This window comes from Typopeltis vanoorti, chromosome 7 (assembly GCF_054136105.1).
Source record: "Typopeltis vanoorti isolate ZY-2024b chromosome 7, IOZ_Tvanoo_1.0, whole genome shotgun sequence".
In the NCBI taxonomy this organism is placed as follows: Eukaryota; Metazoa; Arthropoda; class Arachnida; order Uropygi; family Thelyphonidae; genus Typopeltis; species Typopeltis vanoorti.
In genome coordinates, this window is record NC_143555.1 from 147,222,953 (window position 1) to 147,250,485 (window position 27,533).

General features: G+C 33.3%; 1 protein-coding gene across 12 annotated transcripts in view; it reads left to right on the forward strand.

Annotated features, from left to right (window-relative positions):
- Nucleotides 1–370: 370 nt before the first annotated feature.
- Nucleotides 371–27,533, forward strand: part of LOC150105175 (myosin heavy chain, muscle-like) — a 103,818-nt gene continuing 76,655 nt past the window's right edge. For all 12 annotated transcript variants that reach the window (XM_090395519.1, XM_090395520.1, XM_090395515.1 and 9 more), the window contains exons 1-5: nucleotides 371–657; nucleotides 5,071–5,211; nucleotides 6,468–6,624; nucleotides 21,834–21,861; nucleotides 25,811–25,922. In XM_090395519.1, the coding sequence (XP_090251645.1) occupies nucleotides 463–657; nucleotides 5,071–5,211; nucleotides 6,468–6,624; nucleotides 21,834–21,861; nucleotides 25,811–25,922 (633 nt within the window). In that variant the 5' untranslated portion in view covers nucleotides 371–462. The remainder of the gene's footprint in view (nucleotides 658–5,070; nucleotides 5,212–6,467; nucleotides 6,625–21,833; nucleotides 21,862–25,810; nucleotides 25,923–27,533) is intronic.

Here is a 27,533-nt window from a genome sequence, read left to right on the forward strand (position 1 = left end):
CTTTTTCTTTTTATATTCCTGTGTGTTCTTGTTGAAAGCCATTATCGCAGTACTGTAAGTCAATAAAGAATTAAATTTTAATGTGCATGCAATAATTAAACGGTTACTGAATTATTCCTTCAAATTAAAGATAATTTATTGAACAATAGTTAACTTAACTTAGTGACTGAACTGACTTCTCAGTTGACCAAATTATATATCTTTTAGATAAATATTATCAACCTAGTATCTATCAAAACAGTACATTTGAAATATAGTAAATAAAGAATAGAAATTAAGCTGACTTTACTTCAAGTTAATTATTATATTCATTGTTTGTGTTATTGAAACTGTGACTGGAATATTTAGAGTGTTTATTTTATTTATTTAGGAAAGTTATTGGGCTGTTCTGCTTTGACCTTGTGTGTCACAGAACCGGCAAATTAACATCACTAGACTAAACTCCTGGTAAACACAGGCACAATGGCAGAGAAGAAGGAAGATCCCGATCCCACTCAATATCTGTACGTATCTCTCGAGCAGAAACGTAAAGATCAGACCAAGCCATACGATGGCAAGAAAATGGTATGGATTACAGATGAGAAGGAGGGTTTCATTCTGGGAAACATCAGCAGCACCAAGGGAGATATGGTTACCATCGATGTTCCAGGAGGCGAGGTGAGTAACCAAATTTAAAATAATTTTGGATAGATAGAACTATAGTCAAAATTAACTGATTTTGGAAAATATTGCTGATCAAACTCTCTCTCTCTCTCTCTCTCTCTCTCTCTCTCTCTCTCTCTCTCTCTCTCTCTCTCTCTCTCTCAATCCAAATACACAGAACTCCTTCCATAAATAATATATTATTTTCATCGCCCTACTTATTAGAGACCTATAGCTGCTTGAAAAAAAAGTTGAATGCTTGGTCTCTAGATCAGGATATCTGGATTGTCCAGATACCCTGCTTTCAACCCTTTGCGAGTGAGAATGAAATTTATTAACCAAAGTGAACACTAAATTACCATAATTTCCTATAACACTTAATTTTAATACCTTTACAGAGCAAATCAATTTCCTCAAAATCGGGTATTCAGAGCTCATAGTTTATTTTATTTTTTAACGGATTGAAAATTATGGTTATAGAGTTTAACCTAATGGACACATTGCAAAGAATGCTTCTTTCTCTTTCATATTTTAATTGATCTAGTCCCAGTGTCATAATTATTATACTAGTGGATGACTGTATCAAGTCAATGAGCCTCATTCTTTGCTGTCCATCAAGTGGTGTGAAGACCACATATATTTGTAAATGAAATTTTGGATTCCCAGTTTTCTACATTTACTCAAAATTTATAAAAATGCAGAATTGAAGTACTTGTCTATCAATAAATAGCATTACCTTTTATTCTTTAGCAAAAAAAAAAAAAAAACTCACTTTCAAATTTCATGAAAATTCATCGATTCAATGCGTATATACTTTGCCTATCTGCATACAACTGTTATGCAAACATGTGATTCTATAGTGAACTACACTTAGTGAATGTAATTCCACAGTGATCATTAAACAACTTGTTAAGTCATGCAGTATATCTTAAATTCACGAACGTGCCCGCAGTGTTACCTTATATATACATTTCCGAACTTGTTTGACCTTAGTAGCAACATTTTCTAACTTTACGCACCGTGTTGGATAAGTTGCTTAATAAATGGTATTTATTATAAAATGTTTGCTCAGATATATGGATTTCATTCACATATTACTGTTGAATTAACTGAAAAGTGGATAATGTACTTAATATTATCAAACTGGGAAATGTTGATGACTTCTTTATCACATACGTACTTCTGGAATCATCTGCCGATAAAATTATTAAAAAGAAATTTAAAATTGGAAAGAAACAAAAAAAAATATGTTTTGTAAAATTAGCTAACAAGAAATAGTGAATAAACGCAAGAAAATTTGTTAAATAAAATAAAACAAAAGCAATTATTTGTGATCTCATATAGTCGCTTTTAGTCAGGGTACGTTTATCATTTAAATACATGTTTACAAAATGAAATCAAACACTTGAGGACATCAGCCAACTCCAAACTTCTTACTATGTTTCCATATTGGTTCAAGGAGAGAGAGAAAGAAATAAAGATAAGAAAATTGTTAAGTGCTTATCGGGATATTGTTAATTATATGTTACATATGCGGATGTTTGTGGCTTCAAAAATAACTTGGTGCAATTTGATCCCAAGCATTTCCAAATATCCTCTCTACTGCACCACAAAGTTTACTAGGCTTATTTTGTTACAGCTATTTTATTCACTGTCGAAACCTAATTTTGATGGTATAAGCCCTATGCATATAACCTATTATTTCTGTCGCCATTCTCACGAAGACGTTTGCCGGTTTTTCGGATTGAAAATATTCAGGTTGAGAAAAGAACGATTCAGACCTCGTTTAAACTTGCTTAATTTGGCTTATCTTAAAAAATTCTCCTAAGAAATTCTTATAATCAACAGACGTGATTTCAACCTAGATTTCCATCCCGCGCAAACGCTTGACACTACTATAACATTTTCTCTGCTTGCGTGTGACAACAGATCTGTACATATTATATTTATTCATATTTTAAATCCTACGACCTATCCAGTATTCTTGGCTTCTCTAAAAACCATTTAATAGGATAGGATGCTTAGTTTTATGCCTCGTTATATCATATTATATAAATTACTGTATTACTAATGTAGCACAGCTACTCCCCCAATGATTGGTGGAGTAGCAGTGCCACACTACTAAGAAATTATTACGATAAAACAAAGTGGTTTCCTGTTACCTTCATTGAACAATAGTATTCTATGTCTGTAGATATGTGAATTCACAGGGTGCGCTTGCCTGTTTTGAGCGACGAAAAATCCGAGTTGAGTTTCTGGGAGAAAACCCTCCACCTTCATATGAGACCAACTAACTCACCTTTGATTGAAAATGCTTGATAAATGTTCGTCGCGTCATAGACGGATTCTAACCCCGGTCTTTCCAACCAAAGGGCTCAGTCGAAACAACTGAGCTTATGAGGCTCATTATACAAGTAGCTACAGTTAAATTGAACATACTTTTCAAAATTAACATTTTAGCATTTATAATGAATACTAGAGCCTCTGTAGCTCAGTCCCGGGAATCGAACCCAGGTCCGAAAGACCTGGGTTCGATTCCGTCAGTGAGCAAGCTTTATCTGGTCTCTTTCGACGAGAGGTGAGTTAGCAGGTCTCATATGGAGATACGGTTTTTTTTCACCCGGATACTCGGGTTTTTCGTCCCCCAGAACAGCCAAACCGATCCCGTGGACACACGCTTCAACAGACATAGGACACCTCCACGAATAAGGAGTGTGTAGACATTCGGAACTGAAATCCCGAATGTCTACACAGTAAAAAGTGAAGGTCTACGCGTGAACGTAAATTAAGATAGGATAGGAAATGAATACTATTTTTACTTGAAAAAAAAATTACATTTTTTCTATGACTTATCCTAATGTAGACTTAATAACAATTACTTAGCTAAATGAGTTATTATTTTTAATAAAGAATTATGAAAATTATATGGCGAATATCTGGAAATATAAAATGTCAAAATTTATTTAAAATCTCCGTTTGATGAAATTTGCTCTAAGATATACAAGTATTGTTTTATGCAAATGATATAAAATAAGGTAAAATTCCTTTTAATGGTCATAAAACAGTTACAGTAGCCTCCTTAGTTCAGTAGGTATAGACGAAGCCCTCTGGTCGGAAAGACCTGGTTTCGATTCCCTTGTATGAGTTGGGGAACCTTTATCTGGTCTCTTTCGATTAAAGGTGAGTTAGCCGGTCTTAAACGGGGATGGAGGGTTTTCTCCTGGAAACTCAGGTTTTTCGTCCCTCAGAATAGGCAAACTGGCCCATGAACACACAAGGACCTACAGTCAAAAATACATACCTTGAAGTTCTTCATTGGAGGGCATAACCCCAAACTGTCATAAATTCTCCTCAGTCTCCCCTCAATAATAATAAAAAAAAAAAAACATAGTGAGAAGGGAATCTTTCTTTGAAACTCAAAGCAAGCAAGTACGATAGCAACACGTGACCTAAGCCTTTCGTAATTTAGCTTATTTATAAGCGTTTGTTTCTAAAATGCTAATGAACTATTTAAAGAACAAGTATGATATGTAAAATGGCTATAGAAAACATTTCTCAGTTAGGGAATCGACAATGATATCATACAAAAAAAAGTATTTCAGTCATTTAATCTATTCAGTTTTCTCTACGAAATAACAGAAGTTGATATTTGAAAGCGAAAAGTAATAGTAGAAATTTCGTCTGTTTGATTGATCAGGAAAGTAATTTTGATCATACAAAAATTTCGTATAATAATACAATACTATATATAGAGTCTTTTAAACCAGCAGGAAATATTCAGCGTTTTAAAAACTGTTATACCATATGATAAAAATATGACAAAAATATATCACTTTTAATTTAATTATGCCGAATGATTTTGACAACACTTTGTGTTTTCAACGAGCTTAAATGTTATCGATTTAATATTGTTGCACTGTCTTCAATACGGATTTTCACTTAACTTAAAAGTGCAGCGGTTCTTACAAAAAAAAAAAGAACAACTTATGCGCTAAGAATTTATCATTTTTGACCATCACTAAAAACCTCAATATTTAATAAACATATTATATCCACTCATTTTTATTCAGTGAAATGAAAGCAATTCTTTATAAAATAAGTACTCAAACTGCTTTAGATAGTTTATTTGATTTGGTTATTTTTTTAAATAAAAATTATGTTTTAAAAAAAATGGTTCGGCACATAATTGTCTAATGCTCGACAGTCAATTCTCTGATCTGAGAAGACGAAACAGAAAGAGAGAAATAAAAAAAAAATGCAAGATTCTAATTTTGAAACCGGACATTTCACTTTATGACCGCAGCTGAGGAATATTTTCGATATTCATATGACTCTTTCTTTTGTCTCATTTAATTCCTATTAAATGTATCAAATTATGTAGTAGTTGTAATGGCAAATAATGCATGTTTATTATTTATTTACTTTCAGCGCTCAGTGAAAAAGGACCAGCTACAACAAGTAAACCCCCCCAAGTACGAGAAGGCCGAGGATATGTCCAACTTGACATACCTAAACGATGCTAGCGTACTCCATAACTTGAGGGAACGTTATGTAAACCAACTAATTTATGTAAGTTCACTAGTTAGGATTTTCCCTGTAAATTTTGATAATTTAAGTTAATCACGAGTAGTTTTTTATTTTATTATTTTTTTTTTTATCACCGCCATTCTCTTCACTCAAAAGCTACATGAAAGCATGCGTTTAGAAAGTTTAGTAAAATCACGTCCACTTTGAAGACAATTCCAAATTTGGCTATTTGTTATTACGGCCATTTATAATAACTTTGCCTATGGCACAACTGCTTCAACTGTAAATTGTAATCATTGATTTCCTCACTAAGAAGTCTTCAGAACTCTCATCAGTATAAGGCCAGGATAAATCTAAGTAGGGATTTATCACAAACATTAAGTTGCAAAACAGTAATTCGCAAAAATGTAGTTTAAAAATTCACCGATGTTTTTTTGTTACACGTCCATACAAAGTTTCAAACAATTTAAAGTAATAATCAGTAGTTAACTACAAGACAAAATATTGGACATAATTCCGCATCCACATCATGTATAGCGATCTCCTCTCGCTTCCTGTATTATGAATTCTTGTGAAATTCCTGAACCGACTTTGGAAAAGTGACTGATTATTATCGCTTCGTAGAAGAATGTTCATCAAAAAATTTCCAACACTCATTTCTTAAAAACAAAGTCTTCACTTTCGTAAAATCAAATAGAGTACCTTCGAATAATATTTTGTTATTTTTAGCAGAACATTTTCAACATTCCTATTGTAACTATGCTCCAAGATATATATCCTATTGAAAGGACTACAACAACGACACTAGATAAGTTGATGATGAACAGAAAGAAAGAAAAGTTAAGCGTAAAATAAGTTAAGCGTAAAAGATAAGTCGGGCATAAAATGATGTCCGACGATCATTGTTTTTTTGTTTTTTTTTCGTTTGCAAATGTCTATTGAATCAAACAAATAAAATAAAATAAAACGATGTTGTCAGTTGAATGTTTGGTGTTAAAAAATCACGAAACAAACTTTTTTGTTCGTTCGTAATTTGTTTGCTTAGGTGAGTCATATGTTTTTCCTTAGCAGTACTTAAAAAAAACGAATTATATAGCAGTCTCCGAATTATTATTATCTAGTTTTATTGCAATACACGCTAATTACGAACCTTCTTAGAATGATTTTACTACATTGCGGACTTGCTGCATTATTGATCTAAAATGACTCATTACATTAGAAACAACGAAATAAATAATAATATTTGATTGATAATATTTATTAATAAAATCTGACATAAAGTTATTTCATTTTTTTAGACCTATTCCGGACTTTTCTGTGTTGCCATCAACCCCTACAAGAGGTTCCCCATCTATACCAACCGAGTAGTACAGATTTACAAAGGCAAGAGGAGAACTGAAGTCCCCCCTCACATTTTCGCCATTTCTGACGGTGCCTACATGGACATGTTGGCAAGTGAGTATTTTTGATTGCCTTTAGCTTAAAAAGTTCTATAGATTTTTTATCTCCTAAATTATGAACTCCACCTCCTCCATCCAAGTACATAAGTATTATGGGTTGGCCGTTATTGTATCCATCTTTCTGTTAGGGTATTGCGAGTAAAGCAATAAGGTTATATGAACCAAACAAAGAAATTAGAGGTTGATTTTTTTTCTGTATAGAAAAATCCACTTAAAATCTTTACTGCTAAATCGTTAGATCTCTAGCTAATTGCGCAAATGAACAGCAACTGATATCCACGATCATCTTCCTAGCTGCTGATGAAACGGAAACACAATAATAATGTGGGTGAATTGCCAGATTCCTTTTTGATCGTTCAGTTTATCAGTTTTTTTTTTCTCATTGCTGGAGTATTCCCCAGGATTCTGTACTCTTGCCCATGCTCTTCTAGCATATCACTTTGTTTTTCTCTCTCTTTCTCTCTCTCTCTCTCTCTCTCTCTCTCTCTCTCTCTCTCTCTCTAACTTCAAATCCTATGAATAGTTTTATGATTACAGCACTCTTCATTCGTAAAACCTAGTAGTGATATTCAAATGATTCAAGAACTTCCATAACCAGCGTCTTAATCACTGACCTTCTCACCATTCTCAAGTGGTGTGGCTAAGATAATTTAGTGAATTTCAATGCTATTACTTCTGATGATATTTCAATTTCCAGTTGAGATCACTCTTCGCTTCTTGGTCTGACACATCTAGCTTATTCTGGCCTAAACACATCGCATTCAGAGCCTTCTAAGCCTCGGAAAAACTTGGTATCCTTTTTCGTTCAAAACATCACGTCTCTCCTCCTTTGACCCTTAACACTTCATAAATCTCAAATCCGATCGAATGTTGTTCTCATATAAAGAGTACTTTACCCCAAACCTCCCTTATTATTTTTGTTTGTATACGGAAGTGGGCAATCTGCCCAATAGGTAATTATCTTTCACAGACTCCCTCCATGTTTCCGAACATGGAGGGAGTCTGTGAAATGGGCGGTGCTCTATCGAACTGGACCCTACCATTCCTTGGTTTGCCTCAAATAATATAAAAACATAGGTAACCAATGGGCAATATCCATACATAGATCAGTTACAAACATATGTGGAATTAACTTCCCATCTTCTTCCTTCATTCCATTTACGTTTCCCCTATATTTCCTCCGAATGAATACAACCACGAGGTTTCAAGAAAAAAACACATTACCAGACTTCTTCCTGGCCACTTGCCTGTTTACGGCGCTGTTGTGGTATAGGCCATTTGACCTCTCGTTTGTGATGGAAGAGAATAATAATAATAAATAAAAACAGTGCTATCGGATTAGCTCCAAGTTTGTTAATCCTTACAGGTCATTTTCACTCGGAGTTAAATAGGGATGAGAGTAAAGTGATCACTTCATCATTTCTCCTTTTGAAAAATATATTCATCTATGTATCCAGACAATATGGTAGACAATGTGTTTTTTACAGTATTTCTAGATAATGCTGATATAAATTGTGGGCTAAGGATTCTCTTTATATCTTCCACAATTCGTTCACTATTCCATTCCTTTCAAAGTTGAACTTTGCTGCTGATCTGTGAAGTAATGATGAGAGCTAATTAATATAACGCAGTCAGTAAAAGCGGTATCGATATCCATCGGATCATTTCAATAAACGGATACTATTTAACTTGAGTGCTAATGTCAATAGGATGCAATGTACGTAAAGTGTGCCAAAAATACCGCGGATGGAAGTAATAGAGAAAATTAACTTCTGATTACGGTTTGGGGTATTATAGAGAGATATTATAATTGATTAAGCTTCTATTATCAATATCTGATAACATAATCTCACATTATTTTAATGCCGTTTTTTTCGGCACAGACGAATTCCTACATAAACAGATCTCATAAAGCTTCCGTCTCCTAATTTCCCGTTGCAGGATATTTTCAACACCATCGTCTATAGAATTAATTTCCGAGTAATATTACAACAGAAGGATAATACTGAATTGCGCGTAGCTCACCATTAATGTAATTATTCAAAAATTGCGAATTCTAGGTCAAGATAAGTAAAAGGTCTTTTACTTATCTTGACCTTTTACTTGATCCTGTTAATAGGAGTAAATAGGGCTAGTTATTGACTCACATTAGGCAGCCCTAAAGAAGGCATGGCATAGCATAACATGACATATACAAGAGGGATTTAAAGCTACATACATAAGCTTTCTATATTACTGAAATACTGTATTCGAAAGTGGGAAAGGTGTCTAATTAATATGTGTGTCATAATATATATATTGGGCTTTTCTCGTCCATTCAGTGATATCAATGGATCCATTTAATGCCAAGTAAATTCTGTATACTCCTATTCTATCTGCTGGAGATTGGATGAAGGAGATATAAATGACCCAGGCCCTCATATTATTGTCTTCATGTACCGAAGAGTTAAGTGTTTGAAAATTATTTTTCGTATGCAATGAGTGGTTTATTTACAAATTGGGTAATAACTTTCATATTTTCCTGCACATTATTTCAGGTTAATTTGGGCCTTGAAAATAATAAACAATTGCTGGATAGTCAAACGGACGATAAATAACCTTATATTCCTTAAAAGCTTCGAGCTCCCTCCTCCAGAGTTTTGCCAGACCTTTTGACAATCATGTGATTTTCTGTTCTTGTTATGGCTGTTAATTATCGATAATAAGGCCTTTTTATAAGTCAGCATTCATTTTGCCCGACCTAGAAGAGAAATATTGTATTTTGATTATGCAGTGTTATTTACGACCTCATTGATAATAAGAAGCTAGATCTCTTAACTGTATAGTTTTTTAAACGTTCCGATATAAAGGGAATACCGTGAAGTTGTAATTTTCTGACCAACTCGTTATGGGACAAAATTCTAACAGTATGTTATAATGCACATATTATAGCATATACGTAATATATGTTATATTGTGTTATGATTTTTTATTTCATTCAATATCATGTTTTCTTTTCGTTTCAGTTGATTCTGAACCCTTGTGCGCTTTTCTGATCCCTTGTGTGCTCACTTGTATTTGAAATTTGATCTCATTGGGTGTTATCTGAACTATTCTTCTCGAAATATGTTTCTTTTCTTCCTCGCAAAATAGACAAATTTTGAGAAAGCATCCCGTGGTCGTAATTGCCTTAACATTATTTAAATAGTGGTATCAAATAATCATTAAAATAATGTTAACCTCCGCGATGTCTTTATTATGGCTTAGGATAAATCAGTGACAATGTTAGTCATCGAACGAAATTCTTAGAATTAAAAGAAATGTGTTTGTGACATTATAAACTGTGTGGAAAAGGAGGTTCTGTTGAGACCTTAGAAGTCATCATGAAGTCTGATGGCTTCTAAGATCTGATGCTTCTTCTGAGCAGGTGATAATAAGCTCGGGTCTTTTGAAACTCATGTTGATAATTATGATGTCAGTTAGTGAGCAATAATTCTGCCCATTTCCATATTGAACGTATTATAAAGCAAAGTTGGAATTAGGACATAGCATTCGCATTTTTAAAACATTCAGTTTCAGCGACAGTTGGGGGTATAAGGGAACAACGTGATTTCCAAAATGGAATTGGATGCTGTCCATCTGGAACGACCAACTGAATGATATAAGCTTACACTCAAACTATAGTTTTGCAAATAACCTTTCATGGGTGAGAGCAACATAAAAAGCAAAAAACAAACAAACAAACTACAATGCTCTCATGGCGTCCTTCTGCGATAATTTTGTTAATTTAGGCAACAATCTTTATTGTTCAAATGAAAATGAGTTAGTCTCATACGGCGATAGCAGGATTTTTCTTCGCAAAACACGCTAACCACCCAGAGAATACGCGCAGAATTTTTATGTAATTATGGCGTAAAATAAAAGAAAAGAAAAGTTGAATTTATAAAAATGCATTTGGAAACTTTTTATCAATAATAGTACTTTTTATGGATCGCAATAATAGTACTTTTTATGGATCAAGGTGATTATATACTGTATGTACAATAATCACCTTGAGCAACAGCCCAACGTATTCTTTTACAAAGTTCGCCACTACTAAAGTGCTGCATATTTAGTTCATTTTCAATAATGATTAGATCTTTTTATTAAAAAAATACTCTTTTTATGTATCGATGTGTTGTTTTTAATTTTATTTAATAATTGAGTTAATCGAAGGTATATAAAGACATATCAATTAAATATTCTGAATATGAATTAATATTTTTACGGTGACAAAGTTTTTCTTATCATACATTATGATAACAGTAATGATAGAATGAGATGAAGAGATAATGAGGCAGTGTAATTCCACAGACTTCGAAGCTGTAAGCTTTTATGAAGAGAGTGTGATTATATATTTGTATTGTTTAATGTTATTAAAGTTAACGTTTGTTATTGTGGTTTCTGTGCTTTGCTTGCAGCGGAATAAAATATCTGCAGCAGTTATTTTGTTCTTAACTGATTCAGCTAATACAGTTGGTGGTTTCGTGTTCTCTAACAGTTCAAGTATTTTAGACTGTTTGGCAGGTTGTTTGAGTAGTGTGGGTGATGATAAAATAACAGCTGAACCCATAACAGTTGTTACATTTCCTGGTTATGTACCGAGTATTAGTGGAGGTGGTGGGTTATAATATGCGATATGTGCCTTTGTTTGCTACAATAAGGGTTATTTAAATAATTTCTTAGAAATTTCATATAATAATAATAAGAAGAAGACACGAGACCAGATTAGAAAATAAAATTGTGAAAAATTGACATTAATATATATCTCTATGCTGAGTTTAAAAATTAATGAAGATTTTTTAAATTTATTACATTTAAAATAATTCGGTTAACCAAAACACATAAAAAGGAACGGTAATCTCTGGAGCCTTACCCAGTCTGATTTATTAATTGAGTAAAATTTAAGAAGTTTGAGATCTCCTTTAAAGTAGCTCGCATTTCAGGATCACGTGTCTAAGGCGGAAAATTGGATGCAAATCCAATAAATAATTTCATTGTTTTTATATCCTCACCAGCCTTGAAAGGTTGTAAACCTGTATATTTGTATTATTATTGCATGACACCTCAAAGGCCTCATTTGTGGAGGCTACTCTAACTCACTGTCTCCCCCCTACTTAATCCTCTATCTATGTTATCCTTCACACCATCTTCGCTCCCTAATAGTAATTTTGTCTATTAATTGCGTGTATATTCTCTGTCCGATTTTCATATATGTAGGATAAAAAACCGTTTCCTTACAATAATAATATTATTAACGCTTGCTACCTTCATATTGGATTGACTAACTCACTATCAATTGAAAAAAGCAGATGTAAAGAGTCCGCTCATCGTGATGAGAAGCAAATCCGAGTTTGCTTCTCATCATGATGAAAGGCATTGCTTGCTCCGCCATTCTTTCCAACTGAGGCATATTAATGAGGCATATTAATGTATTATCATTTATATAATGTGTGAATTATACTAGTAGTGATAAGAAACTAGGAATAATATGTATTGTTAGACTATCCGAATATTCCAGGAAATGAGACGGTGATGATGATGATGATAACAATTTATTGGTATTATTTGAATTTGCATTTAATACAGATTTATTAGCGTGTGCTGCGATGCGAACAGATTTAAACCTCATTTTTAGGTGTGTAAAATCATCTGAACAGAGTGAGCTCCGTTCCAGCAGGGCATTTGGATGATTCCGTACATAGCTTAGCGATAAGCACTTGAAAGGGGGAGGAAACAGTTTCCCTCCGATGTTACTAGTTTGTGACCGTGGATGGCTCTTGTTCTCTAGCGTTGCGAATGTTAATGCTAATATTCTCAAGAATTTCCTTTTTGAAAAGGGGGGGAAAAATGAGAACCTGTTTCTGGTCGTCTCATGTTTACTTTAAAGTTATGAATAATAAATTAAGAGCATATAGAAAATCAATAAATATTTGTTTTCTCTTTTAATATATATTCATTCCCTAACTACTGATTCTCGAAGGAGTCATACTTATTTAAGTAACGACTCTGGTAGGTTTTCCTCCAGTAAAATCGTTTGTTTTTTAACTCCTGTATAAAACAAATACATGTAAGTTGAGTTAATTGACAACGCACTCAAGTAACAGATTTAATATAGTGGTCTCATGGTCTTAGTTGCTCCTGTCGTAAATTCCACCAACCCAACTTACGTGAATACCCTTAAGTACGTGCTTACATATCTACTTAAATTATTTAATATTTAGAAATTGCATTATTTTGAACGGACTTTCAATTGCCAGAAATATTCTTTATATTTCACGCTCGAATCTTTTTAGCGAATTTTATATTTATTTCGTAATGACATAACTATAATTAATGCCGCTCTACGCAGTTCAGATATTCGGAATGCATAACATGATAGCTGCTTTTGGCTCTACAGAGGCGAGTCAGCAAAACACCTGCAAACATTTGTGGAATGAAACTGTGCCAGCCAGTAGCTTGGCATTGAGTCACTCTTTAACAATAGCTATAACTTTAGTAGAAAGATATCTCAAGGCATTTTAAAGATGCCAAAAAGGACAAATATTGACAAGAAAAAAAAAATTAACAATTACACGTATTTAGTTCGAAACTTTTGCTCTTGTACTCCCACATATCCAGAATCATAATGATTAAAATACACATAAAGAGAAGAGGGGGAAAAAAGGAGTAAAATAACTGTTGTAATATTTTTACTAATTCCAATAAATTAAATGGATTGATGTTTATTTTGACCGATTTTTCAACGAATTCTGGTATTAAAATACTTTCTTATTAATTGATACTTTTATGTCCAAACATTCTTTTTCTTTCTCTTAATCTTGAATATTAAGCAGATTCTTTGCTAAAGCTGTTCTAGACCGATGTTTGAAATAATTGCTTACTTTACTTTTTCAAGCCTCTCTCCCAGAAATAATCCCTCTAAACGCATGTTTTAAAGCAGTTTATTTATAGATAACGCCCATCGAATGTCGCCATTGAAGGACACGAAACAATTGGAGTGCTGTTCTTCACAGCGAGGTGGAATAGGCTTCCTTCCCTTTTATTGTCGTCTATTAACTCTACCAACAGTGAACTTTGAGACTTCAAGACTGCATGGGAATTCTTCCTGACAAACCAGGATGACATTCATCCGAAAAGATGTAAAACAACGCGAAGGAAACAAGAACATAAATTGCGGGTTGATTCCATTAAGAGAAGACAGCGAAACACAAAAGGAATATATTCATTAACAAAGCTAAAAATAGCTCCTAACCTCATTGTGTGGTGTTCATGTTAGTCTACTAAAGCAGTAGCTTTGCTCACAACATGCTAGCTCACATCTTACAGGAATGGGGACATACGTATCCTCTTTCTCATCATCACAACTCCTTATTTGGCAGCTCAAAGAATTCAACTATGCCAGCCACTGCTCGGCTAATCTTTCATCTTTTATTTTTAGCTTGAGAATAGAAGCCAACAAGTACGGCTACTTTGTCTTAGTTTACCCATGCGTACTTCAACTGTTGATAGCTTAATAGACTTCAAACAAAGTTTTGTAATGGCCACCTCATTGTTATATTCATTTGTAAAGCCAAAATTCAGCCTGCATGGAATAGCGTTTTCAAAACTGATCTGTCATAAAGGCGCAAAAAATTGCAGAGCATTATAGACATTTTAAGGTGCTATTCCAATCGGTTTATATTAATTAGACTGATCTGAACATTAAATGACAACTGAAATATTACTATTGTGCTTGCTGTAAATAAAATTTCCGCTATTTGTAATGGCATTTGAAGAATTTCGGAAAATTCTATATGTGTATTGTAAAAATTGCCAGAAATAAGAAAATATTTTAAGAAGTCAAAAAAAAATTAATTATATTCGTGAAACTAGCATAATCTGCTAATGTGATTTTTGGAGATATCTTCGGTGGTTCACATAAACAGGGGATAATTAGGTACACACTTATTGTACCTATTACTTTTAATTAAATACACAGGTATGAATACTTTCCAAAGGAGAAAAACAACGCTTAAATCTGGCTACGTAAGATTGTTATTCTTCAAGACTGCAGCTATTGATAACTTGGGTGACATTTTTCAGGCCACTGCAAAAAAAAAAATGCATTTGAAAATTTTCTGAGCTTAACACACACGAAAAATACATTTCGGGTGTGCTTGCAATAAATTTGCAGAACTTCTCAAAATATCTACCACATTTTCTTCACTTTCTTTTTGTCTTAACTATTTTACCAGTTTAGGTGGTTAGTATTTTTTATCACCCATAAGAAGCACCATCTTGCTTATTAAAGATCTGAAGTATCTCGGGAAAAAAGTTTAATGTTTGGTCTCTAGAGCAAGGATTTCAGATTATCTAAATCTAAGTCTAGCAGTTATAGTTTTCGTGAGTAGGACATCGTTAATCCAGGGATTTTAGGCCCAGTGGCCTGTTCCAGTGTCATTGCATCTTTTGTCCTTAGTCGGTTTTGACTTAAGGGCTATCGTAGTGTCCGTCATTTAGGTGGTATCAGCCATATCTTTGTATATCAGAATATCTTTGTGTAGACTTCAGTTATACAATTTTACTTTCTTGTACTTGTAGATTTTAAGATTCAGTGCTTTTTTTGTCTCGGATTGTATAAACTGTTCTGCATAGGAATTTCATTTCTCTGCTTTCTATTATTTTTCTCCCTTCTGTGGTTTTTATGGCCTGTTTCACTTCCCTATAACAGAGAAGTTATTGCTATTATAAACTCTTATTCTGATATGTTTGTAAATTTAGGTTTGAAAACTTTACGATCATCCAATCTTTAAGAAATATGACATATATATGCTATAGAACATTGAACGTATCGAAATTAGAAAATACATTCTAAAATTTTGTTTTTAATCATAGTTTTACTTCTTACTGCACCTCTTTTAAAAGTTCCCATTTTCATTTTATCTGTTGATATTTCCACGATGTTTTATTAACGTTCTTTTTCTATCGGTATTTCTCAAGATGCTCTGGGCTATCGTAGTCAACTTTCAATAATATTGGTTTTTCTATTCCTTCCTTATGACCTTTACAAGCTGTATTCGTTGCGTTATCCTTTCCTGGACCAAGATTTCAAATATCTCACTACAAATTCCATTTCTCACCTTTTTAACAATATCAATACCCAATAATCGAATGATTGAATTACGTTAATTTTCTTCTTCTTCTTCGGAATTTTCTTGGGATTATTTTACTTCCAGAAAGTTTTTCATCCATTATTTTACCAGTTTTCCATTCCATTTCTTTTAAATGTCACTTCTTACAGTTTCAGTTATCATTATACCTATGGTTTTTATCTTGGTCCTGTTGGTATACATTCCCGTGTTTAGCATTTCTTAATATCTAAGCATAGCTGACCTCTCGTGTTTTGACAATAGTCCCAATAATCCATACGGAGGACTTCGTCTTCTGTTAGTTTGGTCATGATTCATGCTTCATATTCATATTTTTTATATCAATACCACATGCGAGAGGTTGTGGATATTAGCGCATCGGTGCCGTGTGGAGTCAAGTGGTGTAGAAGAAAATGGGACTCTGTTGACATTTTTTGAATAAGTGACGGTCGTAGTTCTTAGAGAAAACGGTGTGGGGAAAGATCGTTCATGAGCACAGAATAGATGGTATGAAGGAAGACCAGAAGTTGGTTCGGTTTGTTTTGCTTTGAGCTGCATGAATGAATGTTGCTGCTCGTATATTTATTACTTTGAGGAAACGTGGAAGGCGTCAGCCGGTTTGGAGAACAGCGCCGGGTAAAATACAGAAGAGAGCGGAAAGAGGCGTCTGTGAGATAGCGGCTGGAGTAAGTCTGTGGGATAAGAGTAATTAACCCAATCGTCTTCTTAGAGAGATTTTGGCGCACCATCCCATATGTGAGAAAAATATTCAAAGGGGGATTGCATAGGTAAGAAATAATATCTTCAGCGGAAAAGCACATCTTTTTTATGCACAGGAGACTATGGATGCGATGGGCTTATAATGTTGCTGCTTATGGTAGTTCAGATCAAGATATGGCTCATCTTGCGTGGAGATCCGAGTGCTATCAGAGCTGAGAAGTGAATAAATGCAGTCGTTCTTGGATGAAATAAGGCAAGATTTTGGTTTTCACTGAAGTTGATAAGGTTGTCCACACATACCCGACTAAAATATAGCATGAGATCAGTGTTTAGGACACAAATTATGGAAGCTCTTGTAACTTAGGATATATGGGCATTGCAAGATTTTTGAAATGAAAAAGACAAAAGGAATGTATTGTCATTTGAGTTAGTGATAGACGATAATGTATGAATATGAAAAAGAGAGCCTTAGGTTACTTCTACATTAGTGTAGAAACCTGGGAAAAGGATGTCGTACACATTTACATGTTGTGAACGACCAGAGAGGAAATTGGCAATCCAGTTACAAATGATGGAAAGTAGATCCTACGATGGCAATTTGGTATGTGAGCCTTTGTTCCAGACCCAATCAAAAACCTTGGAAGCATTTAAAGCGACCACATGAGTTTCGTCAAATCTTTTCAGAGTTTGGATTCATACATGGGTGATGATGGCAAGAATTAAAAATAGTTTGTAAATGATTTCCACTTGAGTCCTCAAGTGGAAATCACTTATCATTATGCTATAATAAGTCTTTAACCTTTCATGGAAAAAAACTTCTACAAAAAATAGTGTCCTAGACAATAGTTTGAAAAGTTTAGAAAATGCCAATTTTGCGCGCGCGCGCGCGCGCGCGTGTGTGTGTGTGTGTGTAATGTTAACATTCAATTCTTTCAATGCCGCTCATTGATGTAAGTATGTTGACTTTTGTTAACAAGCTTGTCCATGAAAGGTGCATTATGCGTTATTCTGGCCTTTGGCAACTCTTCAGCCTACTCTATTCAGAAACGCATTTTCTTTTAAAAGAATTTAATGAGTAAGTTAAAATAAATACATGTTTTTGGCTGGTTAAATGGTTGTTGACTCTTGACTGATGAATGTCGAGCGCCTTTTCATTTCGGGTATCAATAACAGTCCTATAGTTCTGGAAATGTTACATAAAATTATGAATAAGTATGGATTGTCGTTCTGATGCCATTTGCATATCTTGAAATTGTATTAATTTAACCATAATCAGTAATATAATGAAATCAGATGTTATAAAGTGCATTTACTGATGAAGAAGAAGAATTGCGAGATATACCTTTCAGAACCTGTTCCAAAAGTGAAAACGTCTGTATAAAATGAGGCGCAAAAATAAATGTCAGCAAAAACAGTGTCACCCGTAGAAATCTAAATATGATCCTTTTTAATGTGATAGGATGATACTATTTTCAGCAACACAGTGACGCCAAAAGAATTTCGTAACGCCATTTTTCTTAATGCGTTTGAGATCTTTTGGTAGATTTCTATAATAGTGGCTTGGTAATTTGAGGCACCTGCCCAAAATGTTTCTGTCATGGTAATACACATTACTGTTTTAAATGTTAAATCATCAGTTTATATCCCTTCGTATAAGCTTCTACTTATTTCTAGAAGTTTTAGAAATAATTTAATTACGTTCTGGGATCCCAAATAGAAAAAGAACTTTTTCTCTGGTTCGCCAATTCAAAGTACAGTTTTTCACGATGGAATCTCTGAGATTAGAGCTGTGTGTGTGTGTGTGTGTGTGTGTGTGTGTGTGTGTGTGTGTGTGTGTGTGTGTGTGTGTGTGTGTGTGTGTGTGTGTGTGTGTGTGTGTGTGTGTGTGTGTGTGTGTGTGTGACACAAATATAATCTCTGATAACGCGACCTAAATTCCAATCTAGAAATGATGCAATCATACTTAGTATTATATATTAACATGGAGTCAGCATACTCGTCGTGAGAGGTCCTACTCAATCACAGTGACATATGCCATACTGGATTTAAGCTTATTCATACGCTTCACAAACCACCCACCGCTTTTCTCATAACAAATCTACTCCTTCTCCCTCTCATGCTCATCACTCCCATGGATACCTCTCATTTTCTTTCCCCAGTTATTTTTTCGAGTTACCATTATCAGTCTTTGCCTATATTCCTAGTGAACTGATGGCTTTGGAAACTTAAATTCGCTAAGACAAAGTGGCCGCTCCTATGTTAATAATCTGTTATTTGTTGAACCCAATTTCCTTTATTTCTTATGATGATGATGTAGTCATCATCATAAGAAATAAAGAATTGCAGATAACCTTTTTTACTACGCTCATGATAAATGTAAAATATTGACGTCAATCATATCTAAATCTCATTATCTTATCAGTTTTATAAACACAACAAATACTCATGACTTCCTTCCGCTGAAAGTCATTTATTTCTGAATGAATATAAACAACCTGCACTTCTTCCTGTTGGCAGGATTCCGGTGCGGCCTTAGTGCTAACGCCAATGTACAGAATTGAAACTCAAACTTCAAAGAGGTCATTGACATCAATTGCATCAGGCAAAATATTCTGGCAGTTGTAGTTTTCTTGGGTACTCTGTCACAATAGAAAGAATTCCTCAAGAATTTTCGCCACAGACAACAGAATAACAATCTACCTTATGGATCCTCATACGTATAAAGTTATGTACAATTAAACACATGTTTAATTGTACAAAATTTAAAGCACATTGCATGTTTGAACTCTTTGGTCTCTATTGAGACCAAAGAGAAGGTATTTAGTAAATCAATATTGAAGAGCTTTTCCCTAAAAATCAATTAAAACACTTAACATTAAATGAAATTGGAGGGATATATTTGAGTAACAACTCATTATTCAGAGAAAGATCGAGAGAAATATACCATCCTTTGTATATATTAAGAAAGGCTTCTTTGGCAAAGCTGAAATTTTTGTTGTAAGACGACTAAGTTCTAACGCATCAAATTTAAATCATTATACTGTGAAATTCATTTTTATCATTAACCAGAAAGTATTATTGCCCATGTGAGCATCTTAACTTGTTGTTCCGCGTGTTGGGGGGGGGGGGGGAGATCCAGAGTGATTTAATTTGGTGTATGATAAAAAATGCATTTTGAAGTAATAACCATGAAATTCTTTGTCTTGATCATTAGAAGTATATCGAAAATAGAGATATGTTTCTTTCCAGATAAATCGCCTATTTTGCGAGTTAATGAAACTCAGTATGAATATCTGTGAATGTCTTTAAATGGGGGATAAATTTCATCACCGCTACAAGACAGATCCCTAGCTTATTGGAGGCGTGAAGGGGCTTGAAAAAAAAGTTCTATATGTCTAAAGAATATTCGCTAACTACATAAAAATAAAAAACTGCCCACCCATCGTATTAATGTACTACATATTAACAATCTTTTATGGGTGGGAGGCACAAAAAATATAAAAAAAACGAACTGAAATATCTAAAAGCTATAGAATCAGCCTAATTAAAGTGGTTAGCATCTTCCCTTTCCAACCCGAAAGCTGTGAGTTCAAATTCACTATAACACGGATGGTTGTGAATGTATTTAAATAGTAGACAATTATGATTATCTAATGTGAGTCCCCTCCCTTGATACCTGATAGCAGTTTGAAAAAATGTAGCGTGCTTGCTTGTAGTGAAGGGTTCTGGGATTATCTAACCCTATGTTGTACCAACATATTGCAGGTTAACAACCTTTTTAGAGTAGAATTATTATAAAAAAAAATGCTGCTTGTTCCACTTTCGCTATGCCTTTTAGTTGTTTCCTCTTGTTTATTATTTTTTTTTAATTTTTATTCTTGGCTAGAGCAGATATTTTATTTTACCCTCATTTATAAAATAAATCATCTGAATATCGTATGCTCATGGACCTTTCAAGCAATATTCACGGTAGAAATGGACAAGTAGGACATTTTCCTAAGCATCAAATTTGACTTGACCAAAATTCAATTTATAGATGGACCCAGCATTTTGCTTTAATTTGTTGCTCGGGACGTGAGGACGTGTGGGATTGGCTTTCTATTTAAATACCGAAGTTACCGAATGGAACCAGTTGTCATTGCAAAGAAGGGGGGGGGACTGTCTCAGAAAGGTAAATTCAAAGGAGATATTAAAATTATTGGATTTTTAAAACTAAAAGTCTAAGTAAAACTTGCCCTTAGAATTTCATATTTAAAAAAATAAAATAAAAATAAGTTCTAACAGAGATCTTATAGCCCTTAACTAACTTTTTGGAAATCAGTGGGCAGCCGGTCAACACCTTTACCAGCCATCGAAGCTGAGCTCATGGCTGTCAATAATTTTAAAGGCATTGGAGCGAGAGAACAGCAGACAACTCCTGTTATCTCGTGATCCTAAGCTCTAGTACTCATTTTGTTGTCTGAACAGTGTGAATTCTACGGTCGATTTTTCTGAATTGCGGAATTAAAACTCCCAAATTCTTTTGAGGAAAAAAACCTACCTGGGAACAGCCTGAAAAAAAAGTCCTAGAAAAAAAATTATTATTACGTAACACCTCCAGGGTGTCCAAAGACTCATCGAGGGAGGGCACCTACTCTACAACTACAACGACCCGCAACTACCATCATCATCTATGCCAACGCCATCTACCACCCATCATCACCACTAGTATTTTCACAGACAATCACAAACGTCCATGCTCACGACAGGTTTCGAACCCGCAGCCTTTCTCTAGGAGACGATTAGAATCGAACGCATAACAGTTTTTTCTTTTGGCAGTTTAGCATTATGAAACCAGAAACGCTACCACAAAGCAATGCAAGTCTTATTACAATAAAAATACATCTCAATTTTTTAAATACAAATTCTATTGGAAAATTAACAAATTTAAAATAATGTGCTTCTTCTAGAAATTAAATTTAATCATATTGTAATAAAACTGCAAACGAATGCATACATAAATAACATGCATTCTTATTGCTAAGGATGTAAATAAAAGTTTGCACAGAAAGAATCACTATAGAGTTACATGAATATTCACAAATACTAACCTGCAAAAGTGTGCAGGAAATATTCGTGAACATTCACCTCCAACTTAAGTTTGAACTTGTTTGTTGTAGCTTTGCACTAAAATAACGATTCATATTCTATTCTGCTATTATACAAGTATGAAAAACTTTCAATGCAATTTCCATTTCAAAGTGCAAACGTAGATAAATGTATAAAAGTGTAAAATATGTAGAAATAGATATAATAAATCGCATTTGAACTAAATTTATTCTCTTCTTCTTTTCAGACCGTGAGAACCAGTCTATGTTGATCACGTAAGTATTCTTAAACTTATATTTACTATTTTCGTTTTCTTAAAAACTTTGTTCGACAGCTTAAATAAACGGAAGTTAGCAAAAAAAAAAACACCACGCAAACAAAATGGAACATACGTCACATGTAGATTTTATCGTGCTTGCGAAAATAATAATAATAGTCTTATGTCTACAAAACTTTCAACTTTGATAAAAGCTCGAAAATTTTAGTCTAACGTGTGCATTAATTACATTTCGCAATAAATCAAATATTACCTAGCTACAGCTGACTCTCGCAAATGTGAGGACTCGATTTTTCTTCTGACAGATGACAAGTGAATGAAATGGTTTACCAGAGCGAGACAGAGTAATGTATGCATTACCGGAGAATGAATACATTACACGGATTTAAGAGACGTAATGAGCATTATATTGGTTAAAGCGAGCCTCCCGTAGTGATCCCGAGACTTCGTGGATATATTCAATAATAATAATAATAGTGATCTTATACTATATTAAAATTAAAAGAAGGTATCATCACAAGTGTTCTGCATGTTCAGCATTATCACTGATAATCGAGAGTCATCTGTAATTTTCTTTCCTTCAGAGTGAAATGTGACATCTTCTATCTTCTATAAATTATTCAATATAATTTCTTGGTAAATGTACTAAGCGTAACTGCCTACCAAATCATTGGAATGATTTTTTTATGGCTATGTAAAACTCAAACTTTTATCATAAAATAAAATAAAATACGCACCAACGCATGCGCACCTACATATATGTAGGTAGTCTCCAACACAGCATTCTAGACTGAAGATAATTTTCAGTCTGGAATTTTTTGTATGTCATTTCTCAACTAGTTTTCTGCATTTAGCAGGTCTTTTTTTCTTTAAAAATATAATAAAATGTTTTAATTTTGAATTTTTTTTATATTTTTCTTTTTTTCCTATATAATGATCGCCAATAATGCTGATAAAAACATTGTTAAAGAGTATTATAGTACATAAAAATCATGCAGTATTTCTAGTTTGGAAAAATATAAACAAACAAGCCATTACACTGATTCCGAAAATTCTTCTATTTTAGTCGAGATTATTCCTAAAATACCGTAAAATTAAACAGACGTAAACAAGATAAGTATAGAATCATCATTTATGACTATTCTGTTAAAATGTTAGAAATCGAAAATTATATTTCGGCTTTTAACATTCTATTTTACTATTTTTATAGTAAAAGGTGTAGTAACACCTTCATACAAGCCTGGGACCACCTGTAATACACAAAAAACTCTGAGCTACATTTCGGCACCAAATCAACATGTTGCTAAGAATAATCATCAGTTTTGTTCATTACGCTCCTAACAATGTATGCTCCAAGAAAAGTTACTACCAACATAAAATGATCGCGTACATATATACCATTAAACTACCGATATTAATGTTTTAAGAATTTAATATTAGGAATTCTTCTATCTGCTGTTCAATATAAATGTCAATATATTTATATTAAAATAGGTCAAATTTTAAAAGATGAAAAAACTTTTAATAATTTAACTTTCAATAAGTAAACATGAAATTAATGGTAACTGCCTAAACTAGAACTAGTTCTCCCTTAATGTATCAAACCTGAAAGTGCTATACACTCTTTATTTAACATAGTAAATTGATGTGCATGTTTAAATTAATGTTTAGTTCATGTTAACTGTAAGCACAGTTTAATGTATTTTATATTCATGCTCAGATTATCTGTGAACCCTGAGCCTAAACCTGTCCATCCTTCCTTCTGTTGAATCCTCCTCTTAAAATTTATTTTGCAGCAGCGGAAATGGCACATGGGAACTACTCCTTGGAAATTTTAGATAGAAATTAAAACGAAGAGACGAGGTGCACCGTTCAAGTAACATAGTGACGTTTTATTGAGGGCGTTTGTAAAAAAAAATCGTGTTAATGGGTGATTTACTAAGACTCAAAATAATCCGGATATCTGTTTTTGAAGAAAAAAAAAATACAGTCGGCCCATCATTATCATGATGTCATTTTGTCCTTTCACTCTTACACGATCATTTCGTTATAATCATTGTATATTATATTATATGAATTAATTTAGCTTTTTTTATACAGTATTATTACCTTGGGGTCAGACTTTGTTGTAAGCGTTTTTTTTTTCACCCCACCGCACAAGTTCCAAAATTCCAACTTGAACTATAAAGTCTATCAAAACTTGAAGCACTCTTTTCAGGTTTTGCACTTGCTGCATTCGACGAATACAATTCTCTAAGTTTAATAGGGGTAAGAAGATAATCCGCTATTCGCACACTAAATTATTTTGCCTATTCACTGCTCTAGCAATTTTGCGTATATGCAAATTGAAAAACCCTAGTTTCTTAAAAAAAAAAAACCTGCTATTTCCGCAATATTTAGTCTATAAAAATATCCCAAAATATTTTATTATTGTTTATATATCGTATAAAAATAATAAAATTACAAATAAATAATAAAAAATGAAAATTTCGGTGAACATGGAGTAATATAATACGTATGTTTATTAGTGATCTGGATTCTAGACTAATAAGATTCCGTTCTAATGTAAATCACAACCTCAAGAAAATACCAATTTTATTATATACCGTGTGAAATTGGTATTTTCTTAAAGTTGTGATTGACATTCGAACGGAATCTTATTAGTCTAGAATCCAGATCACTAATAAACATACGTATTATATTACTCCGTGTTCACCGAAATTTCTCATTACCATAGTCAGGTAAATGGAGGGTTGACTGTATTATTCTGGCATTTAATCTTCTGGAATCGTCGATGGTTCTTGTTGAGCTATTGGCATTACGCTGTAAAAATAACTAAAAAACAAATTGGCTCGAAAAAATATCTATGAATACTGTAAATGTAAATTAATGGTGTAATTGAGAAAAACTATCCGTGATTTAGATCTGAGCGGCCTCTTGAGGTACTGATAACATAAAAATACTGATAAAAGCCAAGTGCATTGTAAATACGTAAAATATTGCTTTCGGAATGTTCTTTTGGCATAATAAAAATTCAGCTAAGATTTTGAAACGTTTACTGTAAACTTTTTGTCTTATGTGTTATGATGAATAAGTTTAACAAATTTTTCCATTGTAGCTTGCACGTCGTGCACGATAATAGCTCCATATAGATATTGCTTGTTCGTTTTTTTAAAAAAGATATTTCATTTATTTTACTTCAGATGGTAAAAGTTCGAAAAAAACTTGGTTATACCTAAGAGGCTCTATCTTTTTTTTCTCTTATCCTTTCTAAAATTAAAAAAAAAACATATTTTTTAAACTATGCGTTGATTTTTTACGAATTTTTTTACTAATTGCGAAATTAAAATAAAGCTTCGTTAGTTTTATATATATATATACGAAATATTGCGTATTGAAAGAAGATGAGCTTTCTGTGTACATCTAAACCACGGACAATAGAAATTTGAACATAAATGTAATATGCATTTTGTACATACATTTGTATACCCTTTTATATACATTTGTATATCATAGGATGAATAAAAAATTTCAGTATTTCAGCAAAATCTTATCATTTAAAAGATTGAAATATCATTGTTAAAAGGAGTTTTATCACCATATGAAAAACCATTAATGTTTTTAATTTAAATGCTGTCCTACTAAGCTGCAATATCCTGACAACTAACAATCATAAGAAATCCAAAACTGTCTGAAACCGATTCGCACTAAAATGTGAAGTTTTACTGCCATCCATTCATGCATGACAGATTCCTTCCTGGTCTGTAGTTTCTTACCCAACGTCAAAAACCCAGACGCCCGGACAATTCCACGTCACACCCGTACATCCATCATCCCGGAAGAAAGTCCTCCCTCCACTTCTACCTCCTTCCGGTACCCTTTGTGGCAACCCACCTTCCATGTTAAAAATAGTCACCAGAACATTGATTTCTTTCTTTGCAACCTAGCGGCGAGTCTGGTGCCGGTAAGACTGAGAACACGAAGAAAGTACTAGCGTATTTCGCTAACGTCGGTGCTGTCACTACTAAAGGTAAAAAGGACGAAAAGAAGGAAAAGAAGGTATTGAAGTTTTAGCGTGCGAAATATTGTGTTCTTCCTTCCCAGAAAAAAAATCTTCCTGTATGGATTGCTTCCTCTCCCTTTTTGATTAACATGATATCAGCATGATATCACTTAAAATGCAAACAGGCAGCGTCTCTGATATATAAATATTATCTCCAACTTATAAAACTGAATTCCATTTTAACATGATTTTATTATAATCTATATTTGTATTCTTTTTTATCCCTGTTACATTTTTTTTGGAATTTGGTGTGCAAGTGAACGACGCTGCCTCAAATATTTAAATACAATTTTTTAAGTTTTAAATTAAAGAACTTCCCTTATTTTCCTTTCAAAAAGCATGGTCCTCTTTCGTTTTATGCACGTAGTATTCTTCCCAATGCTCATAATATTATAGATGTTATAGATACTTATAAGATTATGTAATAGCATTATGTTTTATGGAAATAATTGTTGTTTCGTTCTATTGATCTCCTTCCAAATTCCCATAGGTAAATTTCTTTTAAAAAATATGAAGGCTGCAAGACAATGATCTGCAATTTTTTACACACTTTCTTCGTTTTTTAGTGTGATAGTTATAGCTTCCATCTAATATTGAACAATGTTGGAACTTTACTGAACATTCAAATGTTGTCAAAAACTGCATAGTGGTTAAGAGGTTAATTCTGTTAAAGAAAACCATTTCAAAATAGGAATCTTAAAACACAACATACTAACTGTTATGATTTGCATTTATCGGTTAATAACTTAGCGATTTTTGTATGCAAATATGACTTACGTTTAATCCATGAATTACACAGTCTAGTTTTAAAGCTTCTGGGAGTTTTATTATATGTACAAGCTGATGTATAAAGGGATACGAACGACTTTAGAATGCTCTGATCAACCCAAGTATACCTCCTTAAAACATCTGTATGTCAGGATGGACACAGAAAATTGATAAACTTTCGATCATTAGCAAATTGCAAATTGATCAAGTTTACAATAGGATACTTACTACCTATAAATTTGGTACTGATTAAAAATCAATTTGAATATGCAGTGATAACAGTGATTATGGCCTTTTAGTTTTTTTAATGGTTTAATATCCTTTCAGGCATACTTTAAGCAAGGTGGTAGTGTCACTGGATTTGTTTCACATTTTTTGACAACCGTAGTAAATTTATGAAGCTATTAGCTTATATGGAAAGTTACAAAAAAGCCAATCCAATAATTACAAAATTACAAAAATCCAATCAAATCCAAGCTCTGGGAGTCGGATCTGTCAGTTGCAGTGCGAAGGTTTTGGCCACTATGGTCATCAGGTCATGGCGAAATGTTATCCACAGAACGAGATAAGTCTTTTTTAAGCAAGAAACTAAATGCCAAAGCTATAATTCTTTTCTAAGGTTGAGGTTAGAAAACCTCATATGCATAATTCTTGCATTTCAAATCCGATAAAAGTGCCAACCACATTGATTCGATTCCGTTTGATCAAAACTTATAATATTCGAACATATTTAAACTCTAGCTCTAAATTCTGTAAATAAGATCTTCATTATTTATTTAGTAGTTTTTAGTTTAAGAATTTTTATACTTGAATTTGTGTTAGTAGTACATTTTACCTGC